The sequence below is a fragment of the Platichthys flesus genome, chromosome 2 (assembly GCF_949316205.1).
Source record: "Platichthys flesus chromosome 2, fPlaFle2.1, whole genome shotgun sequence".
NCBI lineage: Eukaryota > Metazoa > Chordata > Actinopteri > Pleuronectiformes > Pleuronectidae > Platichthys > Platichthys flesus.
The window spans coordinates 27,814,644-27,825,923 of NC_084946.1; the positions used below are offsets into that span (position 1 = coordinate 27,814,644).

At 44.2% G+C, this 11,280-nt stretch overlaps 1 protein-coding gene across 1 annotated transcript in view; it reads right to left on the minus strand.

Moving 5' to 3' along the window:
- ptprt (protein tyrosine phosphatase receptor type T) overlaps positions 1–11,280 on the minus strand; it is a 193,460-nt gene that overhangs the window by 125,720 nt on the left and 56,460 nt on the right. Inside the window, exons 6-7 of the mRNA XM_062409429.1 lie at positions 10,066–10,181; positions 8,310–8,484 (exon numbers count right to left, since the gene is read on the minus strand). Of these exons, the coding sequence (XP_062265413.1) occupies positions 8,310–8,484; positions 10,066–10,181 (291 nt within the window). The remainder of the gene's footprint in view (positions 1–8,309; positions 8,485–10,065; positions 10,182–11,280) is intronic.

Here is an 11,280-nt window from a genome sequence, read left to right on the forward strand (position 1 = left end):
TTGAGCACATAGTGTGTGTGTAGGTATGTTTGTGTGTGTGTGTTTGTGTGTGTCCATCAGATGTCCAGATGTCTTTGTTCTTTATTTCTCAGACTCTTTCTGAGCCGCCCAAGATCAAATAAATGAGCGAGACCCCTGCAGCTGGTCAGGAGTCAGTTTTGAATGATGCTGAGGCAGAAGGATACTGATAGGGATGGGGGGGGGGGGGGGGGCTGGTATATTAGTTATTGTACAATTTGTGTTGCATTGTGTATTCTACAAAATAAAAGTCAATGAACAGCTCATATCAGCAGAGTTCTGTCTGAATTATCAGTAGAATCCATTTTGTTCACAGAATGAAATTCTGGATTCATTTTTGATGCACCCGGAACAGACATGCCAGTAATCAGGACCTGAGGGTTTTATTATATTGAGTTAGTCAACAAACAAAATTAACATTCTCTGATGCTGTGATGGTTAAATAAAATAAACCCGTGGGTCGGATTTTATTTGAGGGATTCAAGTTTAAAAGCAATTTGGACCAAAATAAATCCACAAATCAAGAAAGAAGACGGATGATGAAATTAGGTTTGGAAACAAAGGAAGCGTTTGAGGTGTGCGATAAAGAGAAAGACTCTGAAGTTTGATTAAATATTATTATTATATCATGTTTCCACTTTAAATCGGTTTCACTGCCGACACACAAACACTCAGTTCAAAGTAAAGAGAGAAAAATACATGAGGGAGAAAGTGGGAGAGAGTAATAGGTTTGTTGTTGGTGATATCGGCTTTATCAGTTCTCCTCTTATCACAGTTTATAAAACCCCTAATACTGTGTGTGTGTGTGTGTGTGTGTGTGTGTGTGTGTGTGTGTGTGTGTGTGTGTGTGTCTGTGTGTGAGAAGGTGAGCCACCTCCAGAAGTTCTATCAAATCTCTGTGAGCTCTGCTGTGTTCTCCCAGAGAGACAGATGCAGAGATAAGGAAAGTGGAAAGTGTGTGTGAGTGTGTGTGTGTGTGTGTGTGTGTGTGTGTGTGCGTGTGTGTGTGTGTGTCTGTGTGTCTGTGTGTGTGAGAGAGGGTGAGAGTGATAGCGAGACAGATAAAGAAGACCTCAGCCCACCAGAGAGGAGACACAAGATATTTCCAGGATGGCGGAAAAGATTGAAAAATCTGTTCTATCGAAAACGACATTCGCTCGCCCGAAATCTGCTTTTTTCCCTCTCCGACATTCGAGCGAGAGAGAGAGAGAGAGAGAGAGAAGGAGAGAGAGAGAGAGAGAGAGAGAGAGAGAGAGAGAGAGAGAGAGAGAGAGAGAGAGTCTCTCCGTCGTTGTCTTTTTGCCCTTTTTAAATAAAACATGCTTGATGGATTTAAAGTGTTGAAAAGCAACTTTAACCAGACTATTATTATATGATTATACTATTTTAGTGTGTGTTTTCTGTGTGTGTTTAATTAAAACCTGTCTCAGCTGTTAATGTGGTGAGCACAGTTTTAAAATGACCAATGTTCATGGACTGTAATAAAGAGGGAATGTCCTTCAACCCGAGCTTTTATTCTGGTAGGGAACTTTTCATTTTCTTGATGAATAAATTGTCATATTGTTGTTTGATTCATGTGTAAAGTTGTAAACAGCCTCTGATTGTATCTCTACTCATGCTGTTGTGTTATCAGTTACACACTCCGGCTCCTTTTCTCAGTTCCTTGAACAGCAGTTTGTCTCGCTACAGATAAGCATTCGCACACACACAGACACACACAAACATAAACCCACACACACACAGACACACACAGACACACAAACAGACACACAATCCAGCTCAGATAGGATCTCTCCATCTCATCAGCAGTTAATAACAAACAACACATTCTGTGTGTCTAAGTGGAACAAATTGATACTGGAAATGTTATTTTCCATATCTGATATAATTATGTTTTGAAAGTTCTTGAAGTTTGACCCTCCACCTGCATGTGGCTTCACCTCCGACCTCTGACCTCCGACCTCTCAACTCTCCTCCTTCCTCATGAATACTTCTTTCTGTCTTTCTTTCCTTTTTCTGCAATCGCTCAGTGTTATTATCCTGCTCAGGACTTTTTATATCAACACATTTCTCCTGGAGATTGACTGATTTCACTGTGTGTGTGTGTGTGTGTGTGTGTGTGTGTGTGTGTGTGTGTGTGTGTGTGTGTGTGTGTACACCTGTGAGAAACACACTCCATTCTCCCTCAGGCCTGTTACTTTGTGTAATGAATTCAGCGCTCGCTCTCACACACACACACACACACACACACACACACACACACACTGTGCCTAGGCACAAATAATGACTCACAGCCCAACCATGAAACAAAGAAAGAAAGAAAGAAAGAATGAAGGAATGAGAGAACGAGAGAACGAAGGAACCAAAGAAAGACAGAGAGGAAGAAAGAAAGAAAGAAAGAAAGAGAGAACGAAGGAACCAAAGAAAGACAGAGAGGAAGAAAGAAAGAAAGAAATAAAGAAAGAGCGAATGATGATCAAACAGACACGTATTTTCAAAACCCAAGAGGTGCCGGGAATCATGGGAAATAACTTGTCACCTTAATGTCAGTATTTGGTTAAATAGGTGACTAAAACCCAAGTTAGGCATTTTCTTGTACTTATTAATATGTCAACTGGGATAATACGGCAGCTTTCAAATAAAGTATAAAGTCCCTTCAAAGTGTCCACGGACGGGACAGCAAACTACTTCCTGTGAGCTGCCCAGGATAAAAGTGACAGATCGACTAGCTGCTAGCTGCTAGCTGCTAGCTGCTAGCTGCTAGCTGCTAGCTGCTAGCTGCTAGCTGCTAGCTGCTAGCTGCTAGCTGCTAGCTGCTAGCTGCTAGCTGCTAGCTGCTAGCTGCTAGCTGCTAGCTGCTAGCTGCTAGCTGCTAGCTGCTAGCTGCTAGCTGCTAGCCACAACCTGCTTAAAGAAAGTCACAGAACTTGAGGAGCATCTTACTTACAGGAGCTTTGGTCTAGATGGGTAACTTTTGGAGCTGGTTGGTCAAAAAGGTGAAATTAACTTAAAGTTGGTAATGCTCAGAAAATGACATCATGCACCAGGGTGTCTTCAGGTTCTCCACAGGACTATAGTTTAACCAATCAGAGTCCTCCTTTCCATCGGAGGGATCTGGCTTCAAATACAACAAGTTTGCAGAACGTGACTCGTCCATGTGATGCTTTTCAATACTTCTCATTTTCCCCTCCTCTCTTTCATCTTCTCATCCCTTTCCCTTCTTCCGTTGCACACCTGTTCCACTCACTTTACTTCCTCACTATCCTCTCACTCTTTCCTGCCTGTGGTGTCAACTCTTCCTCGTCCTCCTCTCCTCGTCCTCCTCTCCCCTTTTCTCCCCCTCTCCCCCCTCAGTCCCGCTCATCCACCTGCTCATGCATTACTTATCCTTCTCTTCGGATATTCTGTGTGAAGTGTCCATTCTCTGGGAAACGCACACACACACACAGACACACACACACACACAAATGAACATGCACACAGAGGCCGATGCTCCTGAGAGAGCAATGGACAAGGAATACCAATAATCTGACAAACCGCCCAGCATACTGAAGACAACACACACACACACACACACACAGACACACACATTCCCCCTAAGGCGAGCCCTAAGGACCTGGTTAAAGAGGCAGGTAGAGTGTACCTACCTTTCTCACACACACACACACACACACACACACACACACACACACACACACACACGCAGATAAACAAACTTTGCTTTGGCTCTTCTAAGTTTTTCACACCAATAAAACTTACATGCAAGTATTACAAATTGATGAACATTTGTTTTATTGATTCGTGGTTCTTCTTGTCCGACCTTGTGTACATTTCTAAATTTAGTTTCATCTATTTTATTTTTCACTGCTCCGAGATAAGTAGACTGAACCAAATATCTTAACGTGAGGAGTTTTATTTTAAAGGAAATACCAGATTAATCAATATAATCTGTTAACAGAGATAATAACTTTATTTGTGTATACGGACGCAATGTCCAGAATTCGTCCTGTATGGGTGTGTCCATCTCACGTCATGTGACTGAGGAGGTGGAGCCACACTTTAGACATTCCACCGTCAAACGCTCTCGACCAATCACGAGTCAGTCTCACCCTAATTCAAACCAAACCTAAAATCATAATAATGTATTTGTGTACATCTGATCTGGTCCATGTCTCATCCACTGACATGGTGGAGTTTATGAGCTTTTAAATTGTCCGTCTTTATATTGTCTATAGAAAATGTCTTTTCTATAGACAATACCCCCCCCGCACCTGTCACTCATCTGGAAGCATGTTTTCCTCCCGTGTCAAGCTTCCTGCAGAACTCACCACTCGTCACTTCCTGCTCACATTTCTAATTAAAAGCCTTGTAACTGCTCGAGGGCCAGAACCCATCTGAACTGATCTGAGATCTGACACACGGGCTGTCCACTCTCCTATCGATCTCCTCATCAGGGGCCAGACACAGAGACGGCCAGGAATGAGCTCTGGGCGACGGAGAGCTCCACCGGCTCAGACGCACGCACACACACACACACACACACACACACACACACACACACACACACACACACAGAAACACACAGAAACACACACACAATGACAGACACACACACACACACAATGACAGACATTTACACACTGCAGTGATGCTGCTGGGTCTTATTCTTGGACTACAATCAGCTTTATGACTACCGAGGGAGACTTAGAAAGATGCAGCGGTGTTCCTGGGGAACTCACACACAAACACACACACACACACACACACACAGAGAGACAGACACACACACACAGAGACAGACACACTCTGCATGGTGTCCACAGGGCACTGGCTGACAGTGGCGCTCCTGGATCTCAGCTACGCCCCACTGAGTCTTATCTCTGACGGACAGAACACACACACACACACACACACACACACACGCACACACACACACACACACACACACACACACTCAAATGCACATAAACACACAACATGCTCACACATGAATGCAGATACATGGCCCCAAATACGGCGCATCTTCATATTCCGTGAGAAACAGACATGTCATGCAGGCTTGCTCCTTCTTACACACACACACACACAAACACACACAGACACACACACACACATACACACACACACAAGCAGACACACACACACACTCATACACGCCACCACAGCCAGCGGTATGGTTGAGACCTTGTTGCCCTGGGGCTTTGACTGCATCTGTTCAACACGAGCCATACAAATGACAAACGCACAGATGCAGAGAAAACATGGGTGTGTGTGTCTGTGTGTGTGTGTCTGTGTGTGCAGCAGACTCTCAGGGTCACTGACTTGTCATCAAGGACGTCCTTTAATGTCCCATCAAACTGGACACTGTGTGTGTGTGTGTGTGTGTGTGTGTGTATCTCATTTCAATAGCCACTTGTCGGACTTTGTCAAATTAAAAACTCGTCTTTTGTCAGTTGCTCACCTCACGTGTAGCTTTTATTTCCTCTCCTCTTTTTCTGTGTTCTTTTGATCCCCCTCTTCACATTTTCCACTTGAAGATAATTCTCTCTCTCTCTCTCTCTCTCTCTTTTATTTAAATGAATTGTGTCTTGTATGGTTATCAATGTCATTTATCAATGTCCAGTATCATCCAGAAGACAAAGCGGTGAATCTAGAGTAATAATTCAAATTCTTTTTCATTTAGATAAAGAGATGATATCAAGTAATTTGTCCAACATGTATTTTGAACTCCAGAAGTTTAGTAATTTGATTCAAAAGTTTAACAAGAAAGACATCAGCTGTGGAACTCACTGCAGTTAGAGGATGAACATGCATGAGCACACACACACACACACACAAACACACACACACACACACACACACACAAACACACTGTAATATGAGAATCAGATTCCCCTGATCACACCTGACTGAACAACACACTCATTAACCCTGATTTCACTTAGCGGCCCAGGAGAACACACACATGTACAAAGTAAAGGACAGTAACACAAGTACACACATTTAGCGACACACACCACACAAAGGGCTTGAGGGAGGTATAGTAATGCATGTGTGTGTTTGTGTTTGTGTGTGTGTTTGTGTCATATTGCAGTTCTGTCTTGTTCACTGTGTTGGCATGGGCTGCTCCTCTGGCACAACCCATGGCTGACAGCACCTGAGCTTCCCACACACACACACACAGACACACACACCCACACACAGGATAGAAATAGCCGCACAAACACCTTCAAATACACATTCAGCAGCACACACACACAGACACACACACACTGGGACGTTCTCAGGAGTGCAGGCTGTGTGCTCTGCTAACAGATGGCAACGACAGTTTCAGTCCCCGGACTATCGTCTAATCAAAACTGTGCCCCCCCCCCCCCCCCCCCCCCACCCACCCCTCCCTCCCTCCCTCCAGATTAAAACATCATCCACGCCAAACAGGGTTAACCGCATAATTCATAACAAATATGTATTCAAAACATAATTCAGGCCAGAGGGTCCCTGCATTTAAATGTGCTGCAGTGACGCAATGTCAATCCCATTAAACAGTACAAACACAGTTCAATCCCCCACTCCCCCACCAGGCGAGGGTTTTGTGTTTAAGTATAAAACAAATACTTCACCACAAATATCTTCAGATACTTGTATTTGTCACAGTGACAGTCAGACAGATGAGAAATGGTCATAACAAAGTGTTGGTGGGACAATTTAACTCCACTTTAATTCCTCTGTGTTTCTACTGCTCGGCCCAAAATATATAATATATATATATATAAATAAATATATTTTGTTGGAAGTGCAACACAATGTTGTCAGGAAACAACCCTGGAGAATGTGGAGCATCAGAGCATACAGTGAGCTTCACAGTGACTGAGCACACAGCCTCTGTGCCTCTGTGAGGGAAACTCACCGAGAGAACAGGAAGTTTGTGAGGCGGCTGTTGTCTTGTGTGTTAGAGGATAAAAGACTCATTAAAAAGTAAATGTATGGCAAAGTGTTTAGATTCAAGAGGATGAGCATCAACTGTCTAAGCACAGAGAGAAGACTACACCAGGTCAGAAGTATAACATCAGCATGGATCGTTCTGAGACATGTCAGGCTCAGTATCTGATTCATTCCACCATGTTTACAGGGATCACTGGAAGTCGAGTGTGAAGACGAATCAGGAGATTCCTTCATATCTCAGACCTGGTGTCCGGCTGGAGCTCAGAGCCGAGCGCACGGCCTTGGAGGATTTCAGTGGTCAGCGAGGGGGATTTGTGGAACAGCCCAGTTAAACACACATGGGACACAGGGAACAAGGGGAGAAGGAGGTTATGTTTTCACCCCCGTCCATTGGGTTTGTCAGAAGAAATTAATACTAATTTATGAAAGCTATTGGAAGGATGATGATTTTTGGCGCAGATCTGGACAAACAGGAAGGTTCCTATCTCTTTCCTTAACAATGCAAGATGGAGCTTTTTGACATTTTCACTTAATTGATAGGAAAATAATTCATGGATCTTCATGAGATTAGGTTGTGTCTGGTTGTGTTAGATTCTGGAGTGGATCCAGATGAACGAGCAGATCCAGAGGTGCACTTTCTATAACATGGCTGGATGTGGCCTCAGCCTCGGCAGAGGGAAGCTCTCTCCGTGGACACTTGACTTTAATTCAGTAATTATTATAATTCCTATTTAAGATTACCAGTTTTAGCCACTTGAACTCAAATGCCCCCGTTGGCAATTTACTTTAAATAGGTCCGTTATGAAACTAGTTTTATAACACACCTGCCAGAACTGGTTCTCTGGGGCCTAAGAGGTAAAAGATAGAACTTTTAGTTTCCTGTCTTAAACGTGGATTCATGCTTCATCCTCACCAAACGAACAAAAGTCAAACTTTGACAACACAAATAGCTTGACAACCAAAACTGTCTCTTATTAATTAAAAGAAATTAAAAGAAATGAACCATGTTGGTGTCTGTTTGAAAGAGAAAGAGGAGGACACATGAGACGGAGCCGGAGTCAAAGGAGGCTCATTGTGAGTTCCAGGCACAGCTCTGGGGTCTGCTCAGTATTCCGTTCTCAGCGTTCACTATCTAGCAACTGCCAACACACACACACACACACACACACACACACACACACACACACACACACACACACGCACACACACCACAACCCAGGCTTGTCTCCCACTTCCTCTACATAGAGAACTCATCCCGACTGATTTCTCGAGTGCCGCTCCCTCGTTCACCCTTTCCCATGCATCACGACCGATGAGCTCCTAACTGACCTCAGACCAGCAGAACGTACCTTTGACGATGAGCTCGGCGTAGTTGGACACCCCCGAGCCGCCGTCCGAGCGGATGACGCAGCGGTAGCGGCTCGTGCTGCGCTGGGACGTGTCGCCCACGCTGACCGTGGCGGAGAAGCGGCGGTGGTTCACCACCCGGGTCACCATCAGGGCCGTGTCCCGGCCGTTCCACTGCTGCATGATGGGAAACCACAAAACCAGTGGGTTAGTGCTGTGCATGCTTTCATGAACACTGGGTTCAAGAGGCCGTGTGAAGGGCTCATGGAGACAGCGCTCGTCTTACATAATGAAAACCTTGACCTCTCTCTCTCTCACTCACCAGGGAAATCAAAAGGTAATAGAAGTGTGAATATTGAAAAGACAAAAGACAAAGAATCTGTGATATGCAAAATAAACCTGAAATTTGATTTAGGTTCTGTTCAGACCTGCATTAGCATCGATACTGAGAAACCTGATGACAGATCTATTTGCTCTATAACTTCAAACCACTGGATCCAACACCAACACCCACATGTCTCCCAGTTATGAATTGGTTTTCCCTGGAGCCTGAATAGAACTAACCCCTGCTGAAGTGGTGCAGGCTCCTTCACACTCTGATCTGGTGAATTTAAACTTGAAAGACAAGCCTGACCTCAGCCCCTGATTCTTCCTGAAGAGCTCCTAGTGGTTCCTCTCACAGATTGTGGGAATTCAAAGACATTCCAAGAGACACGCATCAACACATGAAACCATAATGAGGCCGTAGTGAGATCCGACGCCCGGGAGGAAACAGGAGCAATTTGAACTGAACGAGTCAGACATGAAATATGAAAAAGGAGCAGTGCCGCCACTTCCTGCTTTGCATATGATCCCTACGTCTCCAGATCCAATCTTCTCTCACCGCTGTAGAATTATCTGCCAATTTGGTGAAACATGTTTTCCTGCAACAGACCTCCAGGCAGGGGAGAGTGTGTGTGTGTGGGGGGGGGGGGGGGCACTGCTCTCCATTGCAAATGTCATTACTGTAACAGGCAGAGTTGTCAGGGGTACACAACCATGTGCAGTGGAAACTTTCAAGCTCGCCAGTGCACATGAATGTAAATTAGAATGAGTGTATGAGCATGGATGCACACAACACACACACACACAGACAGACACACACAGACACACACACAGATGGAGTCATTGGTGCGAAGCGCAACAAGGACTTTTAATCAATCCTGAAATGGAGCTGGAGGTCTGGGATGTTCTCTGCTCTGTTCCTGTTTCATAAATTCATTTGATTCTTTGAGTAAAACAACACAAGTGATAACTGAAACCTTTTTATATGATTTAGAATCTGAATGACAGAATATGAAATATAATATCAACAGATTGATCCTTTGTAAACCTGTTTATCCTGCTTGGTTTGTGATTGGCTGGTAGGAGTTTACTTGTCATATTTCATTTTGATAGACAGGTCCGGTCAAAAGTGCATCATCACATGATCATCCCAATAATCATATCACACGTACATCCCACATTACATCACATGATCAGTCTCTGGGGTCCAGTAACCTGCAGCAGCCAGCCGGACCTCAGCCGCTCCTCTGAACCTTTGACCTTTGACCCTGGCATGTTGTTGTACCTCTGTTTAAACTGCTCAGCAACTTACTGTATGTTTAGAAATACACAAAGAACATCTACCACTTTTGTGAGTTTGTGTCTTGGTGTCTTTTACAGGTTCTTCTTGCCGACGCCTTTCACACACACCCCAGCTGATCTGAGGCCACTCACCTGAAGCCAGAGTTTGTCGTGCTGGGACCACTTCCCTCCGGCGGTGCACTGGAACGTGGCGTTCTGACCCACGTTCACCTCCACGTTCTGCAGACGCAGGAAGTGAGGAGCTTTACCTGCAACACACACACACAGAGTGACGGGTTAAACAGGAGGAAGTAAACCAGCTCACACACCTCATTTACATATATACAAATATATGATCTGGAAAAATGGAGCAGAATCCAGGTCATATGCTGAAACTCACTGGACGGCTGCGAGACGGATGAGCCGGCCGTCCTGTGACTTTGTCTTGACATTGAGACCAGCCTGCGACTGGTTAATTGAGTTTTGACCGTGTGCAGACGGAGATAAGCCCGACGGAATATGAATCCATCATTTAACGATGATAATTCCCACTGACGCTAATGCTAATGGTTGCAAATGACAAGGACCTGGACGTGAAGGTTTTTTCGGGGTAACCTTTCTTCATTTTGATATTTGTTCTCTTTACATTCCCCTCGTGTTTTCATGTCTTTGATTCTGAAAACATTCTCTTCACCACTGAGACTAATCTGATAATTAGAGATGGGAACAAACCAGCTACACTTCAGAAAAAGTAAAAACTGAATATTTGTCTTTTAGTTTTATGCCTTTAAGAAACACAGTCTCTGCATCATCAGGTGCTGTATAACAATCCAGTCGTATGAGGTTACACTGACCTTTGACCTGATCATGTTAAAGAGACCCCTGTGGTGTCACTGTAAACTTGACCTTTGACCCTTTCACCAGCCACATCCAATCAATTAATCCATGAGTCTAACTGAACGTTTATTACACATTTTAAAGGACTCCATTAAAGACGTTCTTAAGATAACATGTTCACGAGGTAACACAAATACATATGTAAGGTCACAAGGACCTTGACCTCCCACTGAGTCCAACTGATCATTTTAGTTTGATCCTACATAACATAGTTTCTTCCAGTTATTAAAACTCTCTACCATAGTTTTTAAAACAAGACTCATTGAGAGCAACACAACGTGTGTGATGCACTCAAAGTATAAACCACAGAGTGTTGCACAAAGCAGCTCAGAGTTTTTGTGTGTGTTAGTGTTTCTGTCAGATATGAATGATGAAGACCCTGAGTCCAGACCTTCCTCCTGCCTCTCTGCAATCTGTCTGCACGCTGCATGTGTGTGTGTGTGTGTGTGTGTGTGTGTGTGTGTGTGAGAG